This window comes from Psilocybe cubensis, chromosome 13, assembly GCF_017499595.1.
Source record: "Psilocybe cubensis strain MGC-MH-2018 chromosome 13, whole genome shotgun sequence".
Lineage (NCBI taxonomy): Eukaryota > Fungi > Basidiomycota > Agaricomycetes > Agaricales > Agrocybaceae > Psilocybe > Psilocybe cubensis.
In genome coordinates this window covers 1,355,048-1,369,182 of record NC_063011.1, presented here as the reverse complement: position 1 = coordinate 1,369,182, position 14,135 = coordinate 1,355,048, and the positions used below count along the sequence as shown (strand labels likewise).

At 44.0% G+C, this 14,135-nt stretch overlaps 6 protein-coding genes across 6 annotated transcripts; 3 read left to right on the top strand and 3 right to left on the bottom strand.

The window, feature by feature from the left end:
- Positions 1-731: 731 nt before the first annotated feature.
- On the bottom strand, positions 732-1,365 carry JR316_0013166 (uncharacterized protein; the record flags this gene model as incomplete). Its single annotated transcript, XM_047898778.1, has 2 exons — positions 732-1,217; positions 1,276-1,365. 2 exons carry the CDS (start codon positions 1,363-1,365, stop codon positions 732-734), a joined length of 576 nt encoding a protein of 191 aa, XP_047742326.1.
- Positions 1,366-3,201: 1,836 nt separating this feature from the next.
- JR316_0013165 (uncharacterized protein) lies at positions 3,202-4,702 on the top strand (the record flags this gene model as incomplete). Its single annotated transcript, XM_047898777.1, has 9 exons — positions 3,202-3,214; positions 3,277-3,411; positions 3,473-3,652; positions 3,709-3,778; positions 3,910-3,940; positions 4,089-4,128; positions 4,187-4,288; positions 4,355-4,481; positions 4,582-4,702. The coding sequence occupies 9 exons, from the start codon at positions 3,202-3,204 to the stop codon at positions 4,700-4,702; spliced, it is 819 nt and encodes a 272-aa protein (XP_047742325.1).
- A 110-nt stretch (positions 4,703-4,812) lies between these two features.
- Positions 4,813-5,352, top strand: JR316_0013164 (Conidiation-specific protein 6; the record flags this gene model as incomplete). Its single annotated transcript, XM_047898776.1, has 4 exons — positions 4,813-5,038; positions 5,092-5,122; positions 5,179-5,228; positions 5,285-5,352. The coding sequence occupies 4 exons, from the start codon at positions 4,813-4,815 to the stop codon at positions 5,350-5,352; spliced, it is 375 nt and encodes a 124-aa protein (XP_047742324.1).
- A 484-nt stretch (positions 5,353-5,836) lies between these two features.
- JR316_0013163 (uncharacterized protein) lies at positions 5,837-7,336 on the bottom strand (the record flags this gene model as incomplete). Its single annotated transcript, XM_047898775.1, has 5 exons — positions 5,837-5,950; positions 6,012-6,401; positions 6,466-6,625; positions 6,677-6,993; positions 7,058-7,336. 5 exons carry the CDS (start codon positions 7,334-7,336, stop codon positions 5,837-5,839), a joined length of 1,260 nt encoding a protein of 419 aa, XP_047742323.1.
- A 623-nt stretch (positions 7,337-7,959) lies between these two features.
- JR316_0013162 (Monoterpene epsilon-lactone hydrolase) lies at positions 7,960-9,962 on the bottom strand (the record flags this gene model as incomplete). The annotated part of the gene is made up of 4 exons (XM_047898774.1): positions 7,960-8,709; positions 8,761-9,006; positions 9,062-9,703; positions 9,873-9,962. The coding sequence occupies 4 exons, from the start codon at positions 9,960-9,962 to the stop codon at positions 7,960-7,962; spliced, it is 1,728 nt and encodes a 575-aa protein (XP_047742322.1).
- Positions 9,963-11,820: 1,858 nt separating this feature from the next.
- On the top strand, positions 11,821-14,120 carry JR316_0013161 (putative NADH dehydrogenase; the record flags this gene model as incomplete). Its single annotated transcript, XM_047898773.1, has 15 exons — positions 11,821-11,998; positions 12,051-12,148; positions 12,196-12,219; positions 12,273-12,303; positions 12,357-12,382; positions 12,439-12,565; positions 12,617-12,775; positions 12,824-12,980; positions 13,031-13,107; positions 13,240-13,333; positions 13,393-13,511; positions 13,567-13,684; positions 13,755-13,883; positions 13,933-13,967; positions 14,089-14,120. 15 exons carry the CDS (start codon positions 11,821-11,823, stop codon positions 14,118-14,120), a joined length of 1,404 nt encoding a protein of 467 aa, XP_047742321.1.
- Positions 14,121-14,135: the final 15 nt, after the last annotated feature.

Genomic DNA, 14,135 nt, shown 5'->3' with positions numbered 1-14,135 from the left:
TTATCGCGTGGAAATGCGAGCACAGCGGCAACTGGCACAATAACGAGGAGCAACTTCAACGTCGATCTCCATCTCGAATAGGCCTGCCGAAAGCCATCGTATTTGATTGTGTTGCCGGTGAGATTTTATATGTAACTTGGCCTCTGTTGTTAAATGAAGGACGGTACGAAGACCTCTTAGAACTCATCAACGGTTCAGTTGAACGTTTTTGAGGTGAGCCAATGTTAATAAAAATATGGTTTCAAAGCTTGGTACCAAGAAGATCCACTGTTGACAAACATAATTTTAGGAAGAAGTTGCTAAAACGAGATGTAAACTACTAGCTAGATGGACGTGACGGTGACACCAATAAAGTAAGTTGGGTGTTGGATACGAATACGACAAGCAAGAACGGCAAGCACTCAACTGCTTGTCATGCTCAGATTGTGCAAAGTCTTTGCTCGAATCTAGTTTTAGATTCCTTGATTGGGGTAGAAAGTGGAGGACTGTGGGGTCATCTGAGATGATTGAGATAACAAAGGTATATCGGCAGGAGTGGCAAGGTATGTGTGTGCGTTTATGGCTCGCTCGGTATACAGTGGAAAGGGTGGGTTCTGTAGCTGGGCCGTATGGTTGGAATTTGGAATCAAAGGCAATCCTCCTGAGACGATGCCGGACCTATACAGACTCGTGCTAACGGTGGGAACTTCATACTATTAATTATGGCCACAGGTGTCAACTTTCAAGAGCAGTTATCGGATAAGCCAAACAAAAATACTCGCCTCGTGCATACCCCAAAATTCTTTCTCAACGTCTGCGGCAAACAAGGAGCTTGCTGATGGTGGGTAGGTCTGTGTAATACAATGATCGGAATGACTTCGACCGGGCCATTCATGGTCCCGCATCGTATATCGACGGAAAACGGCAGAGGATTCGTATCCTTCCTCCGGGAGTACATGACGATTCTCCGGCGTGTCTGATATTGACTGCTGTTGGTATTGTCGGAGAAGTTGCAACTGCTCCGTGTCGGCCGATTGAGTCGTGTCACTAGAGGCGGTAATTTCGTGAAAGCAAACTATGTCATCAAGTTCGCTTGGTGCAGAAACGTAGTTCTTTCGCGTCATTCTAATGATATGGATCTCTTTGCTATCCAAAAGTACGCTGCAGTACTTTGGCTCTGAAGCTTGGCTTTGGGGATCCTCTACCATAATTCTCTCCTTAAAACCGTGCTCTGTCATCTGAAACTATTTAATTAGGTGTCTATTGGACATCATGAATGGAAAGTGCGGTACTTACCCTCTTTTTGAGGTGCTCGAGTTTCTTATGTCTGGCGCGATAGTGGACGTGCTTGCTTTTTCTCTCTTCGCTGTGTAGTTCTCCTTTCATTCGGGGTAAAGTGAGAAGTAAATAAGACGTTGAGTTTGACAGGAGGTAGGGGCCAAGAAACATGGAGCTGCACATCTACAGAACATAGTTTATATACATGCAGTGTTCGTACAGGTGCCTTCTGATACTCGTTCACAGTCCACATGCCATTCCGGATTACAAGGGTAACTCGTTGGAGACTGGTCTGTCATAAAGTTGCTGTGCATAGCCTGTACTAAAAGTAAAATACGCCATACTTCCGCGTCATCGGCATTTTTTTCTATCGCTGAATATAAACAAAAACAATGTAATATAGGAAAATGTAAGAAAGTTATTAGTGTAGAGCTTTGAATACAGTAGCATAGATGAACTGGAGTGGAAACGTTCAAACTTGGAAAATCGGTTATACGGCGTGGAAGCACTTGATCTTCAACTGAAATGACAAAGAAGTAAACAAATTTCTATCCGCATTTCCAGCATAGGGAACGACCCAAGATGCGGCACATAACGATGCAAATTATTTTAGCTGGTCATAATGACAACGGCAGACAGTCCAGTTGACATATGTCTACAATTTCTAGAGTAGCACAGGAGCTTGAATGTGTTGCGACAATAGCGCAATCTGTTGAAGTTTGTTATTTACGGTCTCTCTATATCTGGATCACACATCTATTATACTTTCACACTTCTTGGATGTCATTTCTCGAGCATTCATTATATTTATAACAGTTCTCCTGACAGTAAATGCGCCTGCTGCAAGCAGGATTATATGCATATCAACTTAGGCTATTTAAAGGATGCGTCCAATGTTAAAGTGTTGACAAGATTCTGATCGCCCAGTCCTCTCACATCTTCAGTAAAAATTAGCGCATAGAATATACACTGCTCTTATAGTATTTATTGGATATTATCTTGGACAAGAGGTATCTTTTCTAGGTTCTGGAACAAAAGTTTGCCCAAAGTGCGCCACAGATAAGGCTGTGCGTGGTTGGCTTCTTTCCCGTTTAGGAAGGTTCGTGTTCATCAATCATGATCAATGGCATGTTGAACGCCACAGATAACCTATGCACGCTACCACCATGGGCATCATCAAACTGTTTCCGGAGTTGGGTCGCGAATCTCTTATTTAACGAACTGGATCACATTCGGATGTTTCGAGAGAGCGAACACTGTGTTTTGTTTAGCCTCCTTCTTCAAGTACTGTAATACTAGAACAAGGGCAAAACGCGCTGTACTAATATAGGGTGTATAATGACATGCCAGACGGGCACAAGCAGACCCTTAAGTGTATCAAATGCTTCTTACAACAATTGCGCAGTATCCATCTGTAATTCGTGAATGATGCCTGGGCGGATCAAGTTTTGATTTCAGAAAACGCGAGGTTGGATTATAACATATTGCGCTTTGATAGTAAAAGAGGTATTATCTCCTCTCTATTCCGTGTGTATTTTTCCGGCTGTGTAAGTGCATCTCTTAAAAAATCTCTGTTGTTATATCAAGCTGTCACTGCGCTGAGAGAATCACTATGCCAATATATTGTCCTATGGTTCTGTTATGATGATACTATTGTAATGGCACCTCCGAAATCTGCTCATATAAACTATGGCCATTTCCATGCATCTCTTGAATCTTCGGATACCAGTCAATTATCGTCCAAAATATGCACAAGTGGTTATTTTTGGAGATGAGTTTAAACACGTGCCTGCGGTGGTGTAGTTTGTGGAGGTTCGTCAGACGGTGGGGTTCACATTGTCTAATATATGACATAATGCCAGCCTGTTCAAGCGTTAATAACCCCCAAGATCTCAGCAAGTTAGACCACCATCTTCAACTCCTACAGTCATTCTCAAATTCAATATGTCATCAGAACGTGAGTTTTTTGAATTTTTTTCCACAAACCACCTTTGACTTACAGAAGCGGCGCACGTATAGGTCAAAATACACAGTTCAGTCAAAAAGAAAGGCAAGAAATCGATACTCTCAAGCACACTATGCAAGATCCAGGCTCTTCCAGATTGGAGCAACAGATAGCTGAGGCAAAACTCGATGCCCTCAAACAGTCTAAAGGTCGGTATAAGTTTTCTTTCGGTATTATCAAAGATCTGAGTACTCTATCATGTCTCTTCAGAGCCTGCACCGCATATGCACAAGCACCGCGTACACGGTGCTGAGGGAGAGGGTACTGATGGAAGCAATATCTATCACAATGACGAGGCTTTCGAACGATTCGCTATGGGAGAAAGGGACAGTGCACCGACGGGCCCGAGAGCGAACCAACCTGCGGCAGATCGCCATAGCATCAAAATGAGTGAGTGCATTAAAACTATTGCAGTTAGTTCTTCCTGATATGAATCGTTTGTCAAGATCACAAAGTCAGAGGGACTACCAAAGAGAAAGCAGAAAACAATCTCCCTACTGAAGAACTCCATGGCAAGTTCATGGGATAATTGTAGAAATGTTCATCCTTCGCCCCTTTCTCTCGTAGCTTAAGTCGAACTTGATTGTATGAGATCCATGCCATACAATGTTCATTGGCTTTCCATCCTATAATTGTGCGAATTTCAGTGTACCTGTGGAGAGTGCGGGTGTAGCTTCTGTCATTCAGCTCCTCCATGGCGGAAAATGTTTAACTTGCTCCAAGGGAGAGTAGGAGGAACTTGAGTCACTGTCTGAAACTTCCATTCATCCCAATATCTCCGCTCACAAATCACGCTCCTTATTTTGTTTACCACCTTACTTCGCAGAACGTCCAATTCTTGAAGAATCGCACGATGTCAGGCTACTGTGGGTATTGTAATCATTGATAGCAATCATTCCATTGACCGCTAAATATTTGACGTAGCGAAGCAACAGCAAGTTGATGAACTGGGGAAATTTCTTGACAACTCGAGCTCAAAGTCGAAAGTACAGTTGCAAAAAACAGACAATGCAAGGAATGAGCAAGGTAAGTCTCTATACAACGTCTGCTTATCTCACTAACTTCATCCTAAACTCCCATTCAACATTCAAGTCAAACCTGCGCATATCGGTCACTTGAAACACGTGCAGAACATGGCAGAAAGCATAGAAGATTCCATTTCCAACAAGGTTGATAGAACCAGCAGCCATACCTCCGCTATCGCAGAAAAAATAGAAGGGTCTGCGGAAAATCGTGACTGAAGTACTTGAGGTGGCATCGTCTGTTTTGTGATAAATATTTCAACGTCATGTATATTGAGTGATTGAATGAACTTGTAGCAGAAGATCGCAATTTCTTTCGCTTGGAGACCATCTAGCATATGGAATCAAGATCGAGGGTAAAGATGAATCCATGCTGAACGAGATCGAGAGCACGGTGTCAGGATCCACAGACGTCTGAGAATGAAGTGGCTTATGGGGACGTCATAGGGTTTGGAATACAAATACATTTTCATGCGTTGACCCAATTTCAGAGAACACATTCTTACTATTCAACTCGCCTTACCCTCGATGTCTGGCGAGTATTTTTTCGATTCATATATAGCAGTACCTGATGTAAAAATTCTAGATCATATCAAAAACCCCGAGCGCGTTGCTGCTGGTTTAAAGGCAACTATACGCAACCCATCTGTGTCTGAGGAAGCTAAAAGTCGTGCAATTGAACGTCTTAACGAAATGGGGGTAAATGCTGAAGGCGAACCTCCGTCCAGAGGTGTCAAAGGAAGCTCTTCTACTGGTACGTTTCTGCGCGAGAATATTTCCATTCACGATGTGCTTATGAGATATTAGCTTCCACTCGCAGCCCTGGTAACCCAGAGGAGTACGATCTTGATCTTGAAACAAAATCACCAACCTAATATATTCTAATCATGACAGGGAGAAAACGGAGCATCATCGCCTTGGGGGTTACAAAGCGACTATCAACAGTACGTTTTCCCACAATTTTCTTGCGTTTGCTATTTGGTGACTTATTCCATGCCAGATCCAAGGGTATCTGATGCTGCCAAAGATCATGCAAAGGAGATTTTAAAAAACAACGATGCGCTTTAGATTACTCGAGAAACTGTAAGATAAGATGAAATTTCGAACCAAGTGGCGTCCTAGTGAGAAGAGTGAAAATGTCTAAGTCGGAACACCGAACGGAAACTTCCGAACCCTGCGCGACAGGGGTAATATAATAAATTATTCAGTTCGGCCCCTTATTAAAAGAAAATTAAGGAAAACGATTTACAAAACGTTCTCTGACCCTATTTCTCTACACAACCATAACAGAAGATGGGTAGCATGGGTATCGGAAATCGATTGACCATAAACCCCCATCATTGCCATCAACCTTAGTAAGCAAGCGGCATTCCGGCAAAACGCGTGTCACGAATCGTGAACGCTTCACATCATACCGAAGTCTGTCTAGGAGAGACTAGGACGCGTCTTCAAAGGCCATTTGCACCTTGTAGTTAATTAAGTCGTCGCCTTCTTTCTCAGTTTATCTCCTAGTTACCCTACATCCATGCAACCGTGATAAAGGTTCTGATATTCAAAAGTCTGCACCATCGAAGGAATCTGTGACAAGCCTGATAGGAACCGTACTCCGTACTGTCTGGACAGGACATGAAAAATGGGTAGGAATGATCTTAAGTACAAGAAAGTCCTGGTCCAATCATATTAAACCATTAAGCTTCCATTAGAAATATGTCATGCAGTTTACTTACCTTGACATGTATGTTCCCTGCATCAAATCCTCCTACAGTGATTCCCTCTTGACATCTTAGCTCACCATCCCAGTCTATGCAGCACCTGTCTTCAAATTTGGAGCTTACTTCCGGAAATGTCCACCACATTATGCCTTTACCGATAACGGTATCTTCCCAGGACTTTAATAATTTGTATCGCACAGTAACTTGGCGTAGCAAAACGACTTCAATCCGTGCGTGGTCCAGTATAGGCGCTCTAGAAGAGGATTCTCGAGGATCTAAAGATGACGACATCGAGCCGCGTACACTCGGGAGAAGCTCTTGAAGAGCTTCGGTATCACCTGTCAACTGGACATGAAACGGGATTATATCCCCCAGGCCGTATATACGATGGCCGGGCAAAAAGAGCTACATGATACAGAAATTGATTTATTCTCAAAAAAGCAAGCACGATGCTAGCCGGCGGACTCACCAAGCCATAAAGCTTTTCTCTTCCCTGGTTATCAGGAATTGGGACAACAGTTTGATGCCATTCTTCCGGTGTACTTTTAATAGAAGATGGGAAGGATGAATATGAGGTAATAGGTTGGTGTGCCCTCGTTCTGGGCACGTATTGGAATGGTATTGATATTCTGTTGAAGTATTTATAATTTTTCTCGGTAGTATGATGTATGCACACTTACCGTCGAGTCTTCGTCCAAGCTGCGAGCTTCGGATGGCGACTACATTTTATAATAATTCGTAACTCGTAGGAAACCATTGCCTGAGGCCCGGCCAAATGAAGACGCGGTGAGCTATAGGTAGGAGGCAATGGCAAAGTACGACCGTCCTCTGTATTAAAGGTCGTATGTAAAGTTTTCGAAAACGCGATTTGAGACGGACAACTCTGAGTTTGCCGTTCATCTGGCGACAACGGGGACCACAACGGATAGCTGACCTCAAATATCGTGAGTGACTTGTAGCCAGCCTGCGAAACAAAAATATCCATTGTTCCTTGTATCTACAATGAATCCAATAAGTAGTGAGTTATGTCCGAAAGGGCATGAACGATCTAGAATTTGTACCTCCATGATTACTTCGAGAATATTGTCGCTATTTTCAAAGCAAATTGTGCCATTTATTGTTCCTTGACGGCCGTACTGTGGAACAGCAGTACCTTCTTTCTGATTGTTCAAGACAACGGTAGTTCTTCCCTCCTTTCGAATGTATACTGAAGAAGGGCGTCTATACGATGGTCGATGGGGAGTATATTCAAGCAATTGCTCGCCATCTGAAAGTTTGCTCGAATAACCCGGTAGAGAAGTAGTAGAGTGATATGCGGGTAGGTCAAATGATCCTGCCATATTTATCGAGATCACAGTACGTAAAATAGGTATATGCCCTAGGGCCATAAACCCCTACTGGGCGTCCATTTTATAACCCAACATCTCCGATCGAGTATGAGTCACTGGTAAGAATCGGCCATTCGGACTTTTTGCTTTACATAACTTGCTAAATACTGCGCAAATCCACCTGAGTTTCACAGGCTCAGCTAGGCTCAGCCATAAAAAAGTGGGCGGAGTCTAAGAAGTGTGTATTTTCGTAGCAACAGATTCCAGCACACGCATTAAGTTATCAGATAAGATTCAGAAAGGCATATGTACGACGAAAGTAATCAGCATGAACAGTGCTAGTCAGTAGTTAAGGTAAGATTCAATTATGTTGGGAATACGGCCGCATCATTAGTTGCATGGAAGAAGTGAAAATGGGTGCAATTCCATAATTCCCCCTCTGCACCAACGGACCATTGAAAGGTGGAGTAAGTGAGAAACCAGAGCGTGATAATTTTACAACATACACTGACACAAAAGGTTAACAAATTAGTAACCTCGAATGTATTGCTACAATGTTTGATCGCCGTTTGCGTAAAGTAAGCGAGTTCGGCTTGTCCACAGTCCAGAACATTTGGTAAACCCTGAATAGATGATTAACCCTCCAAAGTACCCGCCTTGATGGCAGCGGCAGCTTCAGGATGAACATTCAAATGGGAGTCAAGGCTGCTGTCGCTAGACTCGCTGCTGATATTATACCCTTCAAAGCCCTTGACCCATGCTTCAACGGACTGCCATATTTCCTCCAGAACTGTTCGATCCCACCAAAATTCGCTCAGCATCAAGGGATCATGGCATGCATCGCGTGCCCAGTGCACTTGCAAATCGACTCCATCCGTAGTCATAGCTGCGACCAAACTTCGCACTTCTCGAACCAGCCTCTCCGCGTCTCCGCAGATAATAAGCGTACGAGGAAAGTCGCCGAAAAGTTTTGGGAAACGACATGATTTGTGGTATGGGTTATCCCCGTCCACTTCTATTTGGGCAGTTACGACGTTTAGATTTTCGGGCGCTCGATTGCTTCGCAGGTACGTGGGCAGACGCTGGAGAATCTGTCGAGTGAAACGGGCTTCATGCTCTCCTTCAGGATCCTGCTTTAGATCGTGGCCCCACCGCTTGAGTACAATGGGGGAACAAGGTGACACATATTCTGAATGAACCACCTGCATCAGACGCCGCTCTTCATCAATACTGGGCGAATCTGGGTGGTATTTGAAACCGAGAAATGTTCGTTGGAGTAGTGCTCGCGGTTCTGGGGTATCCACAAGGTAATCGGTGAATTGATTTGGACGGGGTATATACGAAGAAAGGGTTTCAGGAAGGGCATGCGATGTATCACAAGAGGGCTAATCGTAAAATCAGGACTGTCATATCGTACACACCCTATTACGACTCACAGATAAAAGGAGAAGCCCGTGAGGCAAGGGGAGGTGACCTTCATCTCTAAGCCAACGGGCCAACGAAAGAACAAGATTGCCTCCGGAACTATCGCCAATCAAAATTATCTTGCATTGCGATTTTTTGATCCTGTATTGTTTCACAACATGTGCATAGACTGCGGCCGCGTCTTGAACAACCGCAGGAAATGGTGCGTGCTGGAGTAATCGATATTCGACTGCGTAGACCTTGTGTAAAATCTTTCTCTACACAGAATGTCAATTGAGATTCACTGACGTCACATGTAGAATTTCACCTCACCTTCACTAGATTTCTGGGTATCCTCGAGGTACGACTGCTTTCATGCGCAGACATGTGGCAATATCCACCTCCATGCATAAATATACCAATCAAAGGAACGTCGTCAGAGCCTGCCTCCAAGTCTAAATGGGAAATCAAGTCCCGGGTGTCATCGCTCTTGTTGACTCTCTTGATTTTCGGGTGATCATCTTTGGGCCATATATAACACCCAACACGAGTGAAAGGGACACTGTCAACGACAATGCCTGTCTGAAATTCCTTGGGAAGAGGCTCAACCCATTCGAACCTGGTCTCTTTCAGACTATGTGCGTCTGGAGCAACGGTTGGGTCCCGAGTGCCCCACGTTACACCTGCGACTTCGGTGACCTTGAAGATACGTCGAGTGAAGTTGACGTTCACAATTTGCCGCAGGTTCCATGATGCGCGAGGTCGGTAACGTCTTGGCAGAACGGAATAAGTGACTACCCAAAATGGTACCAAAGCGAGAGTGGTGAATAGGCGATAGAAAACATAGATCGACTTCCAAGGCTCCTTTGCATAGGGAAGATGGTCATAATGTGGGTACGGAGGATTTTTGTCGTATATCATTTTCGTAGCCAGAGATTTCGTGGGGAAAGCAATGATATCGTTCAAGGCCTTGAGCTATAAATTGAGGATGAAGACTCCACCTATCATCATTGACGTCAGTTACTGGGGTAGTCGTATAATTGAAATGTTATAAACGAACCGTAGGTATCCTCACAAACTCTGCACGACCAGGAAAGAGGTTGTAAGTCACTGTTTAGGATTCCATGCAGAAATGGGGGCTCACATGTTTCATGATAAACAAAGGAATCGAATGTTGTGATCGACGAGCAGCTTTGAAAGCGAAAGCAACGTTGGGCCGTACGATTCTGTACATAGAGCACCTGAGAAGTGTGTGCGCCATTGGAGTGAGTGGTCAACACTCCGAGGTCAACATCAGTCCAGCGTCGAAGAGAATGTTGATTGGTCGCCCTTGCCATCGGCGTCAGAGTTGATCGCCAGCCGCGGCAGATGCCGAACAGTCAGTTTGCGGGAATCATCAGTGGTCGATGCTTGCCTAGTGGTTAGTGACAAATTTATTGTGCTTATCACCCGAGTCAAAAAATTAACCTTTCCCGTGTTGAACATTAATTACACGTCCTCAATTTATTAATTGAATCCTGGTGACCCTTACGCACACATCTTGGGCTTTTCTGAGGCTCATTAACAAATGCATTTTGTATCCTCTTTATTGGTACCAAAGATATAACCAATCAGCTCTATAACAATTATTAGCCTCGCTGTTCAAGCGAAAATTGTCGATGCTTCTGTGAAGATGCCCGAGTCTCCTGCATAGAACCTTCTCCTTCGATCGTTCATTCCGGCGGTATAAACTCAGTTTAACGCCTATAGAGACGCTCTCTTCGGTCCCGATTCAGCTTTATCAGTCATAGATAGGCCACTCACTCCGGTTAGAACACCTAATGATTTGACTGGTCAATTAATTACGCATTTTACTCAGTACCACCTATTTTTATTAACCCCACCCGAGTGCTCTTATGTTTATCATACTACAGCATTATGAGCATATTGACGCCTTATACTGGTTCTCGGAGTGTGATTCGGTCAATAGCCAATCAAAGTGGTTTTGAAATCGTGGCCGAGTCGGAAAACCCGGAAAACCAATGAATATCTTTGAACATTGCCGCTGTTCCACCACTTGTAATTGGCCCATAGATTATCGGCTCTAAATTCCGCCACCTTTCAATTTACTTATGAATAACAGTCGGCCGATAATTTTTCAACTCTAGAGAGTGAGTAACAACGCTCAACCGGTGCTGTGCACACTGTTTCAGTGGCGCTTGCGGCAACTGCCGTGATATCTTCTGGTCCAATCAGGGCGGCAGGATGTCGAAATTATCCACTCGCAGTTTGTGTTTACACTTACTCCCACTCTTCACCTAGTTCCAATCGCGAACATTCATTTAAATTCACACAATCGTTCACTGTTTAACGTCAGAGAACACACTCAATACCTTGTTATACTACTAGACATGTAACTAAGCCCTTGGCTGGCAGGTGATAGGAAATCGCATCGGAGAACGACGGAACGGAGGGCAAAATGAAGGCGTCCGCAAATGCCGCAAACCATCTTTTTGCCAGTAAAAAACTGGACATGATGCTATAGTAATCATAGTTTTTGCAGCAGGTATTTTCAGAACTGACACTGAAAGTGGCCTTGAGTTGCATTTCAGAGAATCATGGATGACATCATGGACAGAAACAAAACAACAACGAATTGTGAATCTACGACTATCCTGTTATCCACGGAATCTACCCCGAAAAATCTTCTCATTGGACAGAAAGTATCTGCTCTAGCCTTGCAACCATTGACACTCAGGTGCAGTTCGGAGTAAGTACTCTCTTATTATTGGCTTTACATCTCGGCGTCGGGCACTTCGAGTCTGGAATACGGAGGTCTCGTACGCAATGCAACGCAAATCATGAAAACAATCCTGCATTCTGGTGTCCTTATCACCTTCAGGAGACACCAATATCCTGCGCTCCTCAGGCCCTTTCTCGTCGGAAGTGTTCTGCTCATGGCCGGATTACATGATAACTTGCATTTGTGGCGCACCCGTATCCCCCCGGTGCTGTGATGCTCATACTTCCGTTGGCGCCAATAGGTTATCTAATTTCCGTGTCTTAAAAGGCGGCAACGTAGTGGAGGAATGTCTCCCCTCAGGTATCCGCTTATGTCGCCAATCATCAACACACAGCGTACGCCCTTTCGTCCATCATTCGCTAGCCGCGTTCTCCAGGCTACCGCGCGATGGTACAATCCACCTGCACAGCATAAGAAACGCGTTGTGATTTTGGGTTCGGGATGGGGGGGCTACAACGTCCTTAGAGGTCTTGACAGAGAACACTGGGGTCAGTTCATGATTAACATGTTAACTTTAAATTATTCAACTTGAATTTTCAGATGTGACGATGATATCACCCAACACATACTTCAATTTCACGCCGCTTCTGGCAAGTACTGCTGTTGGGACTTTGGAACTTCGATGCGCAGTCGAGCCAGTGAGCCAGTTTATTATCCAAAAACGTTTCCACCTAATGATCCTCAGGTCAGACGATACACTCCCAAGGCCGTAAGTCCGACTTAGAATGAGAATTACGTGACGATAGGCTTAATAGAAACTAGACTTACTATCAAGCATGGTGTGATGAAATCGGTATGCACACATTTCAATCTCACATATCAAAAATTCATTTTATTCTCTCGCAGACTTCGCTCAGAAACGGCTAAAATGCGTTCGTACAATCAATGGCTTACTAGCAAAGCGATTTATAATGCTTATTTCGTATAGATGCCGGCAACTCGACCGCCGGGAGCTGAACCTACAGAAAGTCAGGATTCTGTCAAGCATAACCCAGGACCCTCATTCTCGCTCGAGTACGACAAACTGATCATAGCGGTGGGAGCTTATTCTCAAAGTAAGGTTTAGTATACGCTATCTTGTTAACATGCTGATCACAAGATTCCAGCATTTAACATTCCTGGGGTTAAAGAACATGCACACTTTTTAAAAGACGTCAAGGATGCCCGCAAGATTCGGAGTCGTATTTTGGAGTGTTTTGAACAGGCTAATCAACCTTTCCTGTCGGAAACTCAGCGACGCAATTTGCTGAATTTCTGCATCGTCGGTAAGTACGACTCCTTAATTACCTGAAAATCTCTGAATGACTTCGTAGGTGGTGGTCCAACTGGCATTGAATTTGCTGCGGAGTTGCGAGATCTTCTCCACACAGACATGAAAGCTAGATATCCCAACCTCGCTAGATTTGCAAAGATTACAGTTTACGATGTCTCCCCCAACATCCTTGGATCGTTTGACCAGTCATTAAGGAAGTAGGTGCAATTAGCCACTTATATGACTATGAATACTCATCTACACCAAGATACACAGAAGAGCACCTATCTCAAGAGGGAATAACTATCTTGACTAAACATCATGTCGACCGAATTGAATCGGTATGTATGATCGTCGATTTTTGATAAGTGTACCTTTCTGAAGTACACTTAGGGAAAGCTGATTGTTAGGGAGACTGGAGAAGGCAAACTCTTCTTACTAGTAGTCTTCAGAGCTAAACGCTGATTTATTTTGCAGTCCCCTTTGGCCTTCTTGTATGGAGTACCGGACTGGCACCAAATCCTGTGGTCAAAGCTGCCTCAGACGCTAAAAAGGATCCAAAAACGCTAAGGTTAGTGGTTTTTCGATGCTTTCGATATAATTTTGAATACATCCTGATTGCATTGGCAGTTTAATCACTGATACTAAACTGAACGTCGTCATGAAGGATGGGACGCCCGACCCAGATGTCTGGGCAATCGGTGACGCTGCACGTATAGAAGATGTCGCATTACCTGCCACCGCCCAAGGTCTGGTTCATGTTGTTTGGTTATTGATAGATGACTCAAGCTTGGATGGATTTAGTTGCTGCACAAAAGGCCAAATATGTCGTCAAAACATTCAAGAGTCTGCAAAAAGATAAAGATTTCTCGAAACCTTTCCAGTTTATCAACCAGGGAAGTTTGGCGTATATTGGAAACTGGTAATCATAATTCCGTGCTAAAAATTGAATAATGACGGAACATCGCTAATGCACTAACACATTGTTGTAGGAAAGCTATATATGATAGGCCAGCGGCAGATGGCACACATGGTGGATTTATGCAAAAGGAGACTGGGCGCTTGGCTTGGCTGCTATGGCGGTCCGCCTATTTCACAATGACATTAAGCTGGAGGAACAAGTACGTCAAAATTTCTGCTCTGTAGAACTTCAAATTAACTCTATTTCAGAATTTTAATTCCCACCTACTGGTATGTTGCAATATGTAATTAACTTCATGGAAACTGACCTTGATTTGGCGCCCATGCTTAGGTTCCTAAACTGTAAGTTCAAAACCACTTGATATGTATACATTATCACTCACTCTCTGCGGAATTCGTTAACAGGGATATTTGGGCGTGACATTACTCGATTCTAAGTTAACATACCATGG